This window comes from Rhinoderma darwinii, chromosome 12 (assembly GCF_050947455.1).
Source record: "Rhinoderma darwinii isolate aRhiDar2 chromosome 12, aRhiDar2.hap1, whole genome shotgun sequence".
Classification (NCBI taxonomy): domain Eukaryota; kingdom Metazoa; phylum Chordata; class Amphibia; order Anura; family Rhinodermatidae; genus Rhinoderma; species Rhinoderma darwinii.
In genome coordinates, this window is record NC_134698.1 from 56,945,111 (window position 1) to 56,963,761 (window position 18,651).

General features: G+C 40.2%; 1 protein-coding gene across 1 annotated transcript in view; it reads right to left on the reverse strand.

Annotated features, from left to right (window-relative positions):
- The window catches only part of LOC142664436 (carbohydrate sulfotransferase 8-like), a 25,907-nt gene extending 12,486 nt beyond the window's left edge, over window positions 1–13,421 (reverse strand). Inside the window, exon 1 of the mRNA XM_075843502.1 lies at window positions 13,351–13,421. Coding sequence (XP_075699617.1) covers window positions 13,351–13,421 — 71 coding nt within the window. The remainder of the gene's footprint in view (window positions 1–13,350) is intronic.
- Window positions 13,422–18,651: the final 5,230 nt, after the last annotated feature.

An 18,651-nucleotide genomic window follows, 5' to 3' on the forward strand; every position in this document is an offset into this window, starting at 1 on the left:
GCATTCCCCACAGAAATCCCCCCCTGAGAAAAACAGAAGCCCCAAAAAGGTGGCAAGTGTGCGCCAAGCGAGGCATTCGGAAGTGAACCACGTACCAATGTGAGACACGTCCTACAAAGCCCTGCCTGTGCATGAAATAACGTTTCAAATTATATCATACATCCTTGGAGTTTTAATTTATTTATTCTTTATCCACCCTGTGTCCCTTACTGGCCATGACAAATTAAAATGTTTTAACTGACCAGACCCATTTCTCATTTAAAATTTGTAAAAATTTGTAAAAAAAAACAAACGAAATCAACAAAACTAAAAATTAGCACTATACTAAGAACCCGAGTGAGTGTCTCTCACCCAGATTGTAGAACTGTGTGAGAAGAATAAATCCACATGAGATTGGTTGTCTCAGCAAATCTTTTTTTGCTGAGGCCTTTGATTTATTTTTATGCTGGATTTTATGGAATGTTGGGTGGGTTGATAGTGGGTTGATATTGGGATCTGCCATTCCCTCTCCCTCCATTGTGGGTTTTGCAGGGTGTTGCTTTACAATCTAAAATTTCTCACAATAACACTAGATGAATTCTTTGAAGGGTTTAAAATGGGGTCACTTTTCTGGGGTTCCTAATATTTTGACACCCCAGAACCTCTGTTTTCATGACACAGGGCAGTAAATTATACCATAGTAGGCCTCAAATGTTGCATGGTGCTCTTTACCTTCTGAGCCCTGCCATGTGCTCAAACAGCAGTTTATGACCACAAATGGGGTATTTCTGTACTCGGGAGAAATTGTTACAAATTGTGGGGTGATTTTTCTCTCTCCTATTACCCCTAACATTAAATATTTTTGCCTAAACCAGCAAATATTCAAAGACTTGCACGCTCATGTCACCTGTACCTCAAAAACCTCTTTAGAATCCACGCTTATCTAATCAATAGATTTTTATTGAAGTTTTTTGAAATTCTTTAAATAGACAACAAGGTAACAGGACAACAATCTGGTGGGTTTCAAACATTTTGAGATCACTAGAGACATGTAAAATACATGAAAGTAATAACAATGAAGTACAGAAGTATAAACAGACTGTGCCATATAGGAGGAGAAATTAAAAGGAATCATAAATTGTTCAGGAAGCTAGAGATCATAACATCATGAAAAGTATTGGGAGCTCATTCAGGGTTGCCAAGTCTTCAATGCACGTTGGTATGAGGTAATGGTTTGCAAAAGCAGAGTTTCATGATGGCAGTTATTTACCCTTTTGATTTCTTCCAATATGGAGGGAGAGATGGGAGATTTCCAAGATTTGGCTATAGATAATCGCATAGCTACAAGAATGTGGTTTACGACCAATCTGAAGGTCGAGGGCATATTCTCCAGGCCTATGTCTAGGACTGCCAGTTCCTGACCAGCAGACACAGGTATTCCAGATATTTTTGAGATTAGTTGGAAGACTTCTTTCCAAAAAGAAGATACCTTTGGACAAGATCACCATATGTGTACGGCAGTACCCATGTGACCACAACTCCTCCAACATACAGATGACCCATCAAAAAAAATTATATACGCGAAGCAGGCACCACGATATATGTAAAGAACAATGGTGCTGCAGAACGTGCAAAACAACTACATTGATGAAAGCAAGAAAAGATAGCACAATCAAAATAGCGCACACCCAATACAAATAGTATGAAAAAACTTTTATTATATGTGACACTAAAGTCACTATACTTGTCTCAATAGGACAATAATATACCAGGAGATGGATAGTACTGGGTAAATATAAATCCTCTACTCAAAAACATACAATAATCACAAGAACCAGAAACCTGGGATTACCTGGTGCTCAGTATGCCAAGAATTATAGCTACACAAGGGATAAAGCTGGAGAATAAATTACAAGCAGGCACCAGAAAACAGATAGAAAACAGAAAGAGTAGACGCCAGAAATTTGAATCACACTTAATATCAGGTACGCATAACCCAGAAGTGCTGTAGTAATGGCACTACCCCACGCGTATTGCTGCTTTACAATGTAGCTTCCTCAGGGGAAATATAATGCAAACAAGGATAAAAAAAACAACTATTTTCATAGTTCGTAAATGATCATATATTTGATAAACCTGCCTTATTCAGTAGTGGCCCAGGATAGGCATCCACAGACGCACCAAAAAACTGAGAGAATCTCTCAATGGAGTTAGGTACCATCTAAGATGTATCTTACGCATAAGTTCTAAATTAGTAATACGTTTGTTATGTCTAAATATACAATTGGACACTTTTCATCCGTTGATCTAAGGAAAACTATTCTCCCATCTCCTGCTCCTGCCTCAGCATGTGAGATGTCTCACCATGTAGATTTTTATTCAACGGAAGAGCATAACCACAAGTGAGACCTTTGTGGAAGCCATGCCATTTAATCAAAAATTTACAAAAAGAAGACCGTGTGCTCTGTTTTTTGATGGAAAGGACAAAGATTGTAGGAGGTGTCTTAATTCTAGATAGTGAAGAGAGGAGAAGTGAGACAGGTCAAATTCATCAGCTAGATTTCCGGAGGACTGGAATGTGTCATTAATGTAGAAGTCTGAGAGGACTGTTGTTCACGTTGATTGCCAGGGAGCAATGGGGATTTGAGGTGAAATGGGAATAATTGCTTGGACTGGAATATGTTTAAGGGGGATATGGACCCACATATATTTACAGACATAAAGTTTCCAAACTTTTAGAGAGTCCGACATGGATTGTAAGGGCAAATTAGGTAATTGGGCTCCTAAGTAAGAGTCCAAGAAGGACTTTATCGAGATTTTTGGAATCATATCATCTTCCAGCTGGGACCATAAATTAGGGGACGGAGAATTCCGGAGAGAACATAGCTGATCCACAATAGATGCTATGTTATCCGCTACCACATCCGGTACCCCCAGTCCTCCCTCCTTAACCTTACGAAACTAAGTGTTATGCCATTTGAGCCCTCTTATTGTTCCAAATAAGACTAAGAAATAGTCCTTGAATTTGTGAGGTAATTGAAGTAGGGATAAGATAAGGAATCATTCTACATAGGTATAAATATCTGGGTAATAAAAGCATTTTAATTAAATTCATTCTAGCAATCCATGACAACTGAAATTTGTATAATCTCTGACACTCCGACCTGATAGAGGATAGGAGTTCCAAGTAGTTATTGGAAATTACTTGGGAAGGGATGGGTAACCGTCTTATACCTAAGTAGGAGAGTCCTGAGTCAGCCCAGGTCAGGTGGGATGCGGACAACTTAACTCTAAGTAGTGGATCAATGTTAATCAGTAACATCAAATATTATTGTGAAATGATATACGGAACCTCTGGTAGGGACGTTAAGGGAGAAGTACAGGATAGAATAACATACAGACCTATTTTGTGTTCTTTACTTCTCCCCCGCCCCCCATAATGCCCGAGATTTGCTGAGCATTTCTAATCATTTCTGCAAGGGGTTCCATGCATAAAGAAAATATAAGCGGGGACAGTGGGCAGCCCTGACTAGTACCATTGGAGATGTATATGGGTTTGGATACAAAACTGGAAGAAAGAACCACAGCCGAGGGCGAGGTATATAGGGTGAGAATTGCGGTTTTGATGAATGATTGAAACCCAAATTTATCCAATATACCCTCTAGGTAACACCAATTAACCCTGTCAAAAGCCTTTTTGGCATCAAGGGAATTTGATAAAGTTGGGTTAGTAGAGTTTCTGGCTATTTTGAATAAGATTTAAAATCCTGCGAGTGCTATCGCTGGCTTGACCGCCTTTGACAAAGCCTACCTGATCTAGAGCAATTAGGGAAGGCAGGCAATCGTTCAGTCTGGTAGCGAGGAGTTTCGCATAGTTTTATGTCACAGTTTACGAGGAATATTGGACGAAAATTGGTTAGAGAATCCGGAGGCTTTCCCGGTTTAGGGAGTGTTAGAATTGTAGCTTGTAACATTTCAGGGTGAGGCTGTAGGTTAGTCGCTATTCCCATGAAGGTATTTAGTAAATGGGGCAATAAAATATCACAGAAGGCTCTGTAATATTCAATCGGTAGGCAGTCAGGGCCAGGGGATTTTATTTTGTTTTGACTGAAGAATTATTTTATGAATCTCATCAATGGTAAAAGGAGCATTTAGTTGAGATAGTTGTAAATCTGTCAATTCAGGGAGTTTCTTAGTAGCCAGGAAGGCATCCACATTCTATTTTTGGTCATTATCTGGGAGGAAGTTATCTTCTCTAAGGTTCTATAACTTGCTTTAATATTTTGCAAAAGCCTCCGTTATTTGTAGAGGATCGTATATCTTCGAACCATCTGAAATTAAATTTTTCGACCCTAGCCACGTGTTGTTTCACTCTTTTAGCTAAGATCTTGCTCGGTCTGGCCCCCTGGATATAAAAATGTAATTTTTTCAGGTGTTTTTCATATCAAACGAGGTGGAGTAATCGTAATTTGTCTCTAAGGATCCTCAAGTCATTTCTACAAGGGTCTGTAGGAAACTTTTTTAGTTTTAATTCTAAGGCTTGAATATTAGCAATAAGGGAATCAAGGATTTTATTTAATTTTTTCCCTCTTAGCTCTTACAGCTGCTTGGATAAATAAATCCCTAACATAGGCCTTATGTGTACACCACAGGATTTCATGGGAGGAAGCTGTATTAGTTAATTTGAAAAAATTCTTTCAAAGCAGTACCTACAGATGAAACAAGCAAAGGGGATTTTAACAGAAATGCATTTAATCTTAAAGAGAATCCAGGTGGATTACAATATTGGTCGGAAAGCACCAGTTCAATTGGTGCATGGTCAGACCAAGTTATCAATCCAATTTTAGAAGAGGACGAATTAAGGAAGACCCATCTACAAGGGAAAAAAAATTATTCTAGAATACACATTGTGTGGGGATGAGTAAAATGTGTAGTCTTTCTCGGATTCATGTTGGTATCTCCAAATGTTATATAAGCTCTCTTCCATGACTAGGGAGAGCATGTCAGGAGTTAATCTATTGCCTCCTCTAATGCGGTCAAGTTCTGAATTAATTACTGCATTAAAGTCACCGCAGAGAATCAAACCTCCTTTCTTAAGAGGATTTTTTTTTATCTAGCGTTTTTTTTTTATAAAGGGGATCTGTCTTTTATTCGGGGCATATAGAGAAACCAGTGTATACAATTATTATTAATCTCCCAAATAAGGATTATGTACCTACCCTGTGAATATGTGTCAAGGGATTTGAAAACAACCGTCTCCTTAATAGCTATGATTACCCCAGACTTCCTAACATCTGTAGATGCAAATATGATTTGCAGAAACTTCTTATTTTTAAATAAGTGAGAATCTCGGGTAGACAAATGTGATTCTTGCACACATAGAATGTCACAATTAGATCTGAAGGCTTCTTTCCATAGAAGGGATATTTTGAATGGGGAATTTAAGCCATGGGCATTAATCAATAAAATCTTAACCCCCATTTCGGCTTATAGAAAATATCAAATTGTTCCCGAATGATAAGGGAACCTAAAGGAAGAGATTCATGTTCAAAAGAGAAAAATGGCACGAGAAAAAAATAAACCAATATAACACACAAAACATTATCAACAGAGTCCCTGTTAATGCAATATGCATACACAAACCCTTCCCTCTTTCAGGGAAAAGGAGTAAAGAGGCAAAAGTCTGGCCAAAAAGGACAGCAGGAAAGAGGACTTAGGGTATGTTCACACACAGTTTTTCAGGCGTATTTCGGGGCGTTTACGCCTCGAAAAATGCCTGAAAAAAAGAAGCTGAACGCCTACAAACATCCGCCCATTGAAATTCATGGGAAAAACAGCATTTAGTTCACACAGGGCGCCTTTTTACGCCTCGGTTTTAAAAAACGGAGCGTAAAAAGACGCTCTGTAAAAAGAAGTAGCATGTCACTTCTTGAGGTCTTTTTTGGAGCTGATTTTCCATTGAACACTATGAAAAATGCCTAAAAAGAAGCTCCAAATTAAAAGAAGCTTCATTTTCAGCTTCAAAAACGCCTGAAAATCAGAAGCTGTGTTCTCTGAAAACAGCTCCGTATTTTCAGACGTTTTTTGTAAAGTATGTGAACATACCCTTACACTGAAGCATATGGCGGGAAGCCTTGTAGTTAAACCTGCAACTTAAAGGATTTGTTCATCAGTCATTGTTTCTCCGTCTCGATCTAGAATCCACCCTTTTCTTACTATGGAAACAGCCAAAACTCTTATCGTCACTCTAATTCACTGTCGTCTTGACTACTTTAACTCATTACTAATCGTGCTTCCCCTCAACCTCCTCCAATCTATCCTAAATGCAGCAGCCAGTCTCCTCTGTCTGACTTCCTGCTACATCAATGCCCAGGGCAGGCTCCAGATTTATGTAGGCCCTTGGACAACACAGACTTAGGGGGCCCTGTTGTGGTGGAACTCCAAGGTGGCATGAAAACAGCACTTTGTGCCCCTCATATATAGTGCCCTCTGTAGATAGTGCCACACACATATATCTCCCTGTAGATAGTCCCCCCCCCCCGTAGATAGCACCATTGTAGATGGCGTGTCCCGGAGGTTGGGAGAACCATGACAAGTGGAATGACAGCAAGCACGGACGGATCATCTGATTGGAAGAATGTCACCAAGTGATCCATTCTGTACTGCATGTGAAATTGGACGTCACTTCTCAAGCCTAGGGCGATAACCAGTGTTGACACAAACCATCAGAAGGCGTTTGCACGACATCTGGCTATGAGCCAGACGTCCAGTTACAGGTTTTCAATTGACCACATGCAACCACGCTCAAGGACTATCATGGTGCACAGCAAGACTACAAATGAGGCTGCAATGGAGGTCTATCCTCTTCAGTGATGAGTTCTGCTTTTGTCTTGGATTCAATGATAGCCGGGGATTGGTCTGGAGACTACGTGGGCAATGCTATGAAGAGGCCTCCACAAGGGAACGTCACATCAGTCCTACTCCCGGGATCATGGTGTGGGGTGGCATAATGTATGGTAGCCAGACCAATCTAGTCTTCATTTCAGGGACACGAACAGCTCGAAATTACATTGACTTGGTCGTGGAACCAGTGGTACAGCCATTTCGCCAAAGTGTGCCAGAAGCAGGAAAATTCCGGGCCGCATGTTGCCCATACTACTGTGAGCAGCCTGCAGGGCCTAAACATGCTACCATGGCATGCAGTGTCTTCAGACTTGTCTGCCATCGAGCACATCTAGGACATTGGTCGGCAATTGCAAAGGGAGTTGCCAGCAGCAAACCTTGATAATTTGCGTGCCCAAGTGCATTCAGCGTGGCATAACATTCCTCAGACAACCATTAATTACCTCATTGATAGCATGCCAAAGTGTGTAAGTGCATGTATTTCTGCACGTGGCGCTTATACTCAATACGGAGTAAATCAAGATGTTTGAAATATTTTGCTTTAATTTTTTTTTTATCATTTGCGTATCGTTAACATGTTTATCGATCCTGTGATTTCCACAATTCCAAAAATGTTCCTTCTTGCTGTTGCAATTTCAATGTTGAGTGTATGACAGTTAACTCATAATAGTAATCTAATTACCAGCTTCCGTTTGAGGAATACTATCAGTGATAGGAGGATAGCATTGATGCCTATGAACACATGGGAACTAGGGAAGAACTATTTTTTTTTTCCCGACACTGTTTGAAAATTTTAATAAACTTCAATGTAGTGAGGTGTACTGGCTTACCAAGTGCTCAATGAACTGGTATCTGCTTGGTTTCCTTATTCTTAATCCTATATCATCTCCTGTAGGGACCGGAAGTCAGTCTCTCAATGTATGTCCAGGAGAGCCTAGATGTGAGTCTCATTGAGAGATTGACCTCCGGCTCCTACAGCAGTGGGCTTTGGGTGGACCGAATAGAGATCATATGACCCAACATTGGTCAGTAATCACGCGGATACAAAAAAATAAAGCACCCGATAGGCCAATACATCTCACTACATTGCATTTTATCACATTTTCAAACGGGGGGAATTGGCAGAGCTCTTCTTTAATGACCCAAAATCGCAAGAAGCTTATGAAATGCATCCGCGTGTAGTAAAAAGCTGTGGAAAAGCTTTTGTGGTCTTCAAAAAGTAGAATAATGCTGATGTCTTATAAATGAAATACTTGCAGGGGATTTTATGTTTACATATGTGTATTTATCATAGCGGTGAGATACATCCACAGATCTCTATGCAGGAATGCAGTCTCTATCGATGAGTCTATATAACAACCAATCCACACATCCTGTAACTATTGCTCCTAAGAACAGTGTATCAGACTGGATTTTAGCAGGCAATATTTCAGTAACTGTAAACACCACATTGATGGGTTACATTACCAATATTTATACTTTTCAGAGTCCTTTTAAATTGCTGCCATTGACAGGGGCAACATATAGAGTTTGCCAAACATGTTGTACTGGACCTTTTACAAATAAATCCACCTACTATTTTCTTTGTATCCAGGTGATATTGTTGGTTGTGTTGTAGTTGTTCTCTGTGCCTTTTTGTAATATTCCAGGAAACACAATGTTGTGATGCCCTCATTCAGTGTGTTATGAGCTTGGTACCGAGTAGATTAGCCTTTACAAATTATCATGTCTTTTCATAAGTTTGTTGGAGGAAACAAAATATTTAAGACACACCAATGCCTCCTATGCCTACATATGTACTCATAAGCAATATAGATATGATGGTTTCCAAAGTGACAAGTTTTGTGAGATCAGAGTTTCCAGTGATCAGAAGTGGGCAATATCTGTCTATATGCACCCTGATCTGTGGGATTAAGACAAACATATGCTACATATGGTCACCATTAAAGTTATACTTTTAATAATATGCAGCCCATTAGCAGGGACAGGACTCGCTTCAATGTAGTTTAATAATAGAACTTTACATGAAATCTTGTGTTTTTGTATAAAATTGTATCTGTATATTAAGTTCTGATTATGTACATTGATGTGGTTTCACATAACACGATGGAATTAGCACTCATCAACTTATCACATTCTTACTACTTTACTTTATTGTTTATTCGCCTAAAATCTGCCGTGACAATTTTTAATAGATATATAAAAGAATATAAAAAAATGTTAATAGAGGAGCACTTGTATAAATAAAACTATTTAATTTCTCTGTAATACCAGTAATGTCCGTGTAGCTCCACTTAAATCCAGAGGAAAAAATAAATAAAGCAGCGTAACAGCAAAAAAAAACAAAAAAAAACAACCGGCATGTAACTTAACCTACTACTACTACTACTACAACTACTACTAATCATTAAAAGACAGTGGAACATCTTACCTCTAGTGTTGCCTTCAAGGGGTGTCAAATTTGATAACTCCTCTTATCCTTTTGAATGCTTGGATATTGTCCTTCTGTTATTACAACATTGAGAAAATGCTCCTTCAGATGGGTGGAGCATTTAAAGATGGGGAAGGAAAAGGTAGTTACTGTATATGGCCAATAATTATTAGCATGAGGGCCAGTGATTCGTTCCAACAAAAAGGAAGAACAGTTTTTGTTGTAATCCACATTCTCTCAAAATCTTGTCCGGCAAAACAAAATAATTTCTCTATAGAGGTGCAGCAACGGATGAGTGACACAACAAGCATGTGACTGGGAATGGACGAAGACATTTTTTCAAGGGACTCTCCAGCCAAAACTAAACTTTCCCGTGTGTACCATTATGGTATTCCATGTGTCAGTCTCTCACCTGTTATATTTCTTGCTGCTTCTATCTCTATATATCAGACTGGGATGGTTGCTTAGCAGCAGTGTGAATCAGGCTCGGTGACACACTTTCTCTACTTGAGTCTCTACTTGAGTCTGCAGTTCCTGTACCACACACGTTTTGTAGTGGGGGGGGGGGACGTATATCAACCGCTACCACTGGTACTTAGAAAGGTTCCTGTCACCCAGGTATAATGTAGAAGAATATAGTTCAGCATCCCTGTCTGTATACTTAGGGTTTCTCAGCTTATTTAGGAGAATATAGAGAGAATGATAAGTGTCCCCCAGCATGCAGAAAAGGTATGGTCTTTAGCTGGTTATGTGATGCTGTGCTGAAGCATCATGGGATTGATAACAAAGCAGAGCGGAAGAGAAAGCTGGGGAAATCTAGATAGAGATCAAGATAGAGTTTTTTTTTAAAAGAACAAACAAGGCAGTAGTTGAAAAAGTAACTACAGTATACATAAGTGTAGAGTGTGGTATACAGTCAGGTGGGGAATACAGACATGGGTAGTTGTTTCCATTGGATGTCTTCCTTAATCATATTCAAGGTTTTCAGGCATTTTTTTTTTTTCTGGGGGCTTATCTACTGAACTTGGGTTTTCACCATCATGGAATGCATGTCCAATAAGGAGATAGAAATGCCATAGTGTTGATAAGCCCCAGCCACAATGTCACAAAGTGTCTGGTTAAGTAGCTGAGCAGGGCAGTGGCATATTACCCTCAGTAAAGCATTGCACTCCACTGTCAGCATTTTAGGGACAGGGACCCATTGGTCAATTTTTGAGAGCTACAAAAAGTCTGAATTTCAATTCCAAAGGTACTGTCATATTGACATGCATGCTCATGCACAAAAAGGCATGATTTTTTACAAAATCAGAGTCAGACTGGGGTTCCTAGGGCCTACCAAAATAAAATGTATTCTGAGAGGGCCCACATGGTACTCAGTCCGACCCTCTGACCAAACTGGTATATGCACCAGTCTTGCAAAATGACAATCTTAAGGTGAAAAAGGACAAAAACTATTTCCAGTAAGAGAATGATTCCAAGAATGCATATTTTTGTAGGAGAACCAGGTTTCTGAGATTCTTCTGAATGCTTCTATGTCTTACAAACTAGCAGTTGAGTGTATATATAATAGACCTGGGGATTTTTTTTTTTTTTTTCTAGTTGGTTGATTTAAAACTGGATTTTGGCCATAAAAAATGTAACCATTTGTAATTTTTCCCATGATTCGTCCACTTGGCTTTCATACCTCTCTGATCTTTATTAATGGTATGTCTAACCTTTTATTGTCCACATGTTCCATTTCACTAAACAATTACTTACAGCCTTTGGATCATGCTGTCCCAGCTGCCCTAGAGTTTGTAGTTCATGCCTTCAAGCACAAGAACAATCCATGCCTCCTTGGCTGTATACATAAAATAAATGAATGGCAATTAGTAATTTTTTATGGACAGACACTTTAATTATGTACTATTTCTGAGGTTAATAAAAAGGAAGAACTCAATATAACTTCTCATTAACTTTAGAATAACTACAAATATGTAATAGGGTCACATGGTACACATACTGTAATACTGTGTTTTCAATGCAGAAAAAGCATGTTTATGTAGAATTGTTAACCCCTTATATGCCGTAGTCGCTATTAACTAATTCCAATTACAGCCATCTTAGATCAAAGACCTTGTGGCCCATTTAAAAGTAGTATCTGGCCACCGTTGTCTCTCCAAGTTTTTTTGTTTTTTCTTATCTTCCTCTTGCCCCTCCTTTATTTTCTTATCTCCTTTTTTTTATCCCTCAAGATTTGGTTCGGTTTTTATATTGCAGCTGCAGGGAACTTCAATGGGGTCCTCTGCAGCTCCAAGTTGCAAATATTTTTATGTATGCGTTTGAGGAGCAATATGTAAAAGGCTGGTTTTAGATTATTTTTAGGGAAATGTGTGGAAGACCACCTATCACACAAGATTGTCAAGAGATCACATAGGTGTGCACCACCCAATAAAGTCATATGATTGAGGAAGGGAAAGGGGGAAGAAAGTATGTGATCTGTAATTAAGAGTTAACTTTTATTGGTATACATTAAATGAACAATTGAGCTAAAAGTCCAATGGTGCACCAAGGTATGTGTGAGTGACCCCCAAACTCACATACCTGTGGGCCATGTGTAGTAAAGTATGGTATATGGATAATAAATGGAATGTGTTGCTGTCAACAGTGCTTCAGTGAGGGGAACACTATTGCGCTACCATGCTTGAAGTCTAAGACTGCAGCTATGCTAATATAAGGGCAATGGTGGCCGATAGCACTACCATGCGGCTGTGCTGCAGCACAGTGTGAATGTGACCTTGCTATATACGCCCCCAGGTAAAGATCTAGGTGAACCAAAACCTGAGCGTGTGGCACAGTGATGGCTGCAGAGCTGTCAATTGTATAGCAATGTGATCGCCATGCTGAATGACATAGGACTTAGAGAAGGTAGAATAAATTTTATTATGAGTCAAAAGCAGTATGTGCAGATGTAAGGCAGTAGGTTAATCGTGTTGTGTTTCACATCTGCAGGAACAGCCGGGGTTGCCTAGCTGTGGCCGCGCTCAGCGTCAGCTGAGAGGCGGTAACGCAAAGCTCTGCCAGAGTGTGACTCAACTGTCAGTGGAGTCAGACTTGGCAAGTGTAATGGTTCTCAGAACGGAGCGATGCCTCCAGTGCTGAGAGATCAAGGAGCCCCTCAGGATGAGCTGTCCTGCAAGGCAGCAGCCCTGATCCAGTGAGTGCACCAATGACAGGACCGCTCGGTGAATTCACCGGCGGTCAGAAAGAGCGTAGCGGCTGGTGAGAGTTCACACCCAGCCGCTCAAAAATTACAGCGGGGTATGCTTGTGCTGACAGCACGTTGGTGCTGTGAGCCCAATGACAAGACCGCACGGTGGGTTCACCAGCGGTCAAAAGGAACGTAGCGGCTGGTGGGAGCTGACACCCAGCTGCTCAGGAGTAACAGCAGGGTGTGCTGCGCTAATAGCACGCTCGTGCTGTAAGTTAAACAGCCGGCTGCTGTCAGCAATGCAGTGAAAGCAATCGGTAGCAAATGAGCCTAGATATGGCAACTATGGCCCTAAGTGCACCAGTGGACATTAAAATTATAGAGCACCCGACGCGCGTTTCGCCAGCATTCTGGCTTCTTCTAGGGGTCACTGAAGAAGCCAGAATGCTGGCGAAACGCGCGTCGGGTGCTCTATAATTTTAATGTCCACTGGTGCACTTAGGGCCATAGTTGCCATATCTAGGCTCATTTGCTACCGATTGCTTTCACTGCATTGCTGACAGCAGCCGGCTGTTTAACTTACAGCACGAGCGTGCTATTAGCGCAGCACACCCTGCTGTTACTCCTGAGCAGCTGGGTGTCAGCTCCCACCAGCCGCTACGTTCCTTTTGACCGCTGGTGAACCCACCGTGCGGTCTTGTCATTGGGCTCACAGCACCAACGTGCTGTCAGCACAAGCATACCCCGCTGTCATTTTTGAGCGGCTGGGTGTGAACTCTCACCAGCCGCTACGCTCTTTCTGACCGCCGGTGAATTCACCGAGCGGTCCTGTCATTGGTGCACTCACTGGATCAGGGCTGCTGCCTTGCAGGACAGCTCATCCTGAGGGGCTCCTTGATCTCTCAGCACTGGAGGCATCGCTCCGTTCTGAGAACCATTACACTTGCCAAGTCTGACTCCACTGACAGTTGAGTCACACTCTGGCAGAGCTTTGCGTTACCGCCTCTCAGCTGACGCTGAGCGCGGCCACAGCTAGGCAACCCCGGCTGTTCCTGCAGATGTGAAACACAACACGATTAACCTACTGCCTTACATCTGCACATACTGCTTTTGACTCATAATAAAATTTATTCTACCTTCTCTAAGTCCTATGTCATTCAGCATGGCGATCACATTGCTATACAATTGACAGCTCTGCAGCCATCACTGTGCCACACGCTCAGGTTTTGGTTCACCTAGATCTTTACCTGGGGGCGTATATAGCAAGGTCACATTCACACTGTGCTGCAGCACAGCCGCATGGTAGTGCTATCGGCCACCATTGCCCTTATATTAGCATAGCTGCAGTCTTAGACTTCAAGCATGGTAGCGCAATAGTGTTCCCCTCACTGAAGCACTGTTGACAGCAACACATTCCATTTATTATCCATATACCATACTTTACTACACATGGCCCACAGGTATGTGAGTTTGGGGGTCACTCACACATACCTTGGTGCACCATTGGACTTTTAGCTCAATTGTTCATTTAATGTATACCAATAAAAGTTAACCTTTAGATTATTTTTGCACTATGTGGGTACTGTGGCAATATCTACAGGGGCATTGCAGCACTATAAACATGGGCACTGTGGTGTTTTCATGGGACTGGGAAAAAATTAAAACCTGACAAATGAAATCCATCCATTTTTATTTTTTTTAAAACAGCCATGAAAAACTGATGGCAAACGGATGACTAACAGCCATTAAAAACGGTCAGACTGACCGAAATGTATGAAAATTTGGAGACGCAGTGATGCAAATCGGCCATGAAAAACTGACAGTAGATCAGTTTTTAATGGCCGTTTTTTTCTCACTATCGTGTGAATGGTAACCTAAGTACAATTGATGAAGTTGATTAAGCTTGCTCTATCTCTGCAGCACAGGCTTCTCAGATGAGAGGTTTCTCCATTTTGCAAAACCATGGTTGTAATTGACAGGAGCACACTGTGACTTTTTGACATTTTAGCTAATATGTTTTTGGCTAGTAATAGTAATGCTATATTTTATGTTATCTGTTGCAATATGTTTGTCTGCAGAAAGTTCAAATTTAGTGCAAAATGAGAATTGTATATTTAAACCTTCAGAAAAATGCTTCACGGTTATCAAAAGATTGTGCTATGTTAAGTAGTTTTTTTTTTGTTTTTTTGTAGTCCATAATGAAGTACCCATTGTAGATTAAAATGTGAAGTATTACCGAATGGGAAATATAGTTGGTAAAGTTTGATATAAGGTATATTCCTTTATTATAAGTGATTGGTTTGGTTTTAATGTAGAACTTTTTGGTATAATTACTTAAACCTATGTACTAAATTAAATATTGTCATGCTACAATGATCCATTAACAATGGTGAATATATATATATATATATATATATATATATATATATATATATATATATATATATAAAATGTGTGTGTTTAAACACATTGGGACCTGTCTAAAGATTGCTTTCCAAGATAATTCAAAAGTTGGTTCCTGCCTCGCCATTCGGCGCTTTAACAATGACGCAGTTGGCGCGATGTCATCATGACGACTGCGCTGTTATGCCGGATGACGCTGCCTGGTGTCTGACCAGTACTCTGTCGCTGGAGGACGTCGCGGGAACAGGGACAGATGAGAATGTTTTTCTTTTTTTCTGTGGGCAGCGTTGGGGGCGTCATCTACAGGGGGAAATATCTACAGGGGGCATTGTTAGTGTGTGTGGTGTCTTACTTTACAGTGTTTGACACAATTTACTTCATGGGGAGAGAACATGGTGCTATTATATTCAGGGGTGCAGTGTGTGATACTATTATATTCAGGGACATAGAGTGTGGCACCATGAGAATTTTATCTTAGTTTATAGGTGCAGAAATGATGGAAAAGTGAGGAGCCAAAGACATCTGAGCGGCAAACTCTGCAGAAATGGACTGTGGCCAGGAGAAGTCAACAGAGGTCTGGACCGGATGGAGAATAAAAGAGAAAAAATTAAAGAATCTGAGGCGTCACTGAGGGGTGACACAATGTAAATGTTTATTCTCCCTGTGACTGATCAGTACTGTAGTAACTGTATGTATGATCTGAAGCGAGATGATGGATGGTAGCATTCTTTTTTGGAAACAACCCCCAGCATATCCTAACCATTGTCCAGGCTATACTGTGAGCTGTCATTTTGATGCACAAACTTATATGGTAGGGGTTAAACTGAATTTGCAAATGATCTGTTACAGGGCTGTATTTGTGCTTGTGCTGAATAGATGTACTGAGCTTGGTTCTGGAGTTCTGTGTGTGTGTATATATATATGTAGTGAGCTTTGTTCTGGTGCTGTATATATATATTGAGCTTGGTTCTGGTGCTTTATAGATGTACTGAGCTTAGTTCTAGCGCTGTATATATGTAGTGAGCTTGGTTCTTGTGCTGTATATATGTAGCGAGCTTGGTTCTGGTGCTGAATAAATTTAGCTTAAGGTAAATTTAGATGTTAAGGTAATGTAAATATATAAATACAGTAAAAACTAAACCCAAAAAATCATGGAGGAATTTTGTTTTTTCCAAAAATAATCCTTCACGCACCACTCCATTGATGTAAAAATAAAAAAAGGTGTGGCTGAAGGAAGGTGACTAGTGAAAATGAAAAAATGGCTTGTACTTTAAGGGGTTAAACAACAGAGACTAGTTCTTTGTTTACGCACAGATTTTTGTTTTTCCGGAAACCACTAACAATTTATTCAGATTTTTCTTTTCCGTATGGCTCATTCTGCTTTTAAAGCGATTTCAAAACCGTGTCAGATCTGTGGCCGCCTAGACCGAAATCTGCTAATATACGGTACGGCGTCTTCAGAGTTCATGGGGGGGGGGGGGGGGGCGCACTTTGTGAACTAATTTGCAGCTGACTATTACTGACGTTCATATGATGCTAAATGGACTGTTATTAAGTTTGTGGTTTTAAAAGCTCCTGAGGAGAATAATACCAACTTGGACACTTCAAAGAAAGTTTGACTAGTGAGTGAAGTCAGGACGCTACAACCTTGACATGTGTTCTGCGCATTAAGGAACTTGCCGTCTACTAAAGCAAGAATGCGTTTCAAAGTTAACATTTGAAATGCTTTTTGTACTCCAGAAATGGATGACAGACATCAGAAGTGATGATTATGTAATATGGGGACTTTGCTTTTATATCAACAGTAATATGTACTATGTTTCATACTGAAAAATCGATGATGGGAAAGTTTGAGAAAGTTTGAGAGGCTGCACAGCCAAATCAATCAACATTAATTGCCAGGAATGTTTGTACAAGCCTGTGCAAGGGGAAAGATGTGCATTTTTTTCATGAATGACCATGAAGCTAAATGTTTACAATATATGAACTTGGATTTGATATCCATGTCTTCAACTTATGGATTTTCGTTTTAAGGACTTTTACAACTTTATCGCTATTAATTTCAAAGGATTCTACCATCCAAACACTGTGTTTATGCGTTTGTGTTTCCAGAGGTTATTGTATTGTGAACAAGTCAACCACAGAAGTATCAATTCTACTTGGGAACCAGACAACGAGGAGATGAAGATACCTTCGTCATTTTAGATTAGGTTTAGTTAAGTCTCCTTTTTTATGCGTATCCAATCACGGTTTACCATAACAAAACATTGATTGACGTTATAAGTCTATTGCAATTCACTAATGAACATCTAATAACCTATTCATGAATACGAAGAAAAGAAGAATGGAAACCCAATGATTATTGTCTTTTGACTATTGTTTGATAATTCTGTATTTTTTGAGGGTTCCAACCAGGGCCGTTTCTGCCATGAGGCGAGATGAGCATATTGCCTCCGGCAAAGACTTGCTGTGTTTTAGAGTGGGCGGCACAGTGGCAAACAGATGCCCCCTTCTAAGTGCAGTAAGGGCACATTGTCTCCAGCGACATGTCAGTGGTGTTCGCTTCTGCTGGAGTCAGTCAATCAATAGAGCCGCTCTTAATTTTCAGTAAGTGTCAGCAGCAGGAAATGCATCAGTGAAAAGGAGGAATTAAGTAAATGGGACAGAGCAACTGCACAGGGGTCTAAAGGCTGGGCACTCAGGGGAACACAGTCAAAGACCCACCCTGAGGCCGAGGGATGGACGCACGAACGCACGCACGCACACACGCACGCACACACGCACACACACACACACACACACACACAGGTCAGGGGAATGGGTCATGTACCTTCAACATGACACTTTGAAGACAAACAATGACAACTGCATACTTAACCCCTTCAGGACTGAGCCTGTTTTGGCCTTCAGGACGATGCCGATTTTTCAAATCTGACATGTGTCCCTTTATGTGGTAATAACTCCGGAATGCTTTTGCCCATCCAAGTGATTCTGAGATTGTTTTCTCGTGACATATTGTACTTTATGTTAGGGAAAAAATTTGGTCGATAAATTCAATATTTATTTGTAAAAAACACCAAGATTTGAAGAAAATTTGCAAAAATTAGCATTTTTCTAAATTTAAATGTATCTGCTTGTAAAACAGATAGTAATACCACACAAAATAGTCACTAGTTAACATTTCCCATATGTCTACTTTAGTTTGGCATAATTTTTTGAACATTCTTTTATTTTTCTAATAAACTGCTGTTTGGACCCACAGCAAGGCTCAGAAGGAAAGGAGCGCTATTTGTCTTTTGGAGCTCAAATTTAGCTGAAATGGTTTTTGGGTGCCATGTCGCATTTGCAAAGCCCCTGAGAGGCCAAAACATTGGAAACCCCCCAAAAGTGGAAATTACACCACTTAAAGAATCTATCTAGGGATATAGTGGGCATTTAGACCCCACAAGTCTTTTTCAGGATTTATTAGAATTAGGCCGTGAAAATGAATATCAACATTTCTTCCACTAAAATGTTGAATTTTTTTTAATTTCACAAAGGATAAAGGGGGTAAAAGCTGCCCAACATTTGTAAAGCAATTTTTCCCGAGTACGGCAATACCCCACGTGTGGTCATAAATGTTTTTTCATTAGAAAGTAATTAACCCTTTCTGGACTGATCCATTTTTTTCTTTTCCTTTTTAGTTTTTTCCTCCCCGCGTTCCAAGAGCCACAACTTTTTTATTTTTCAGTCAATAGAGCGGTAT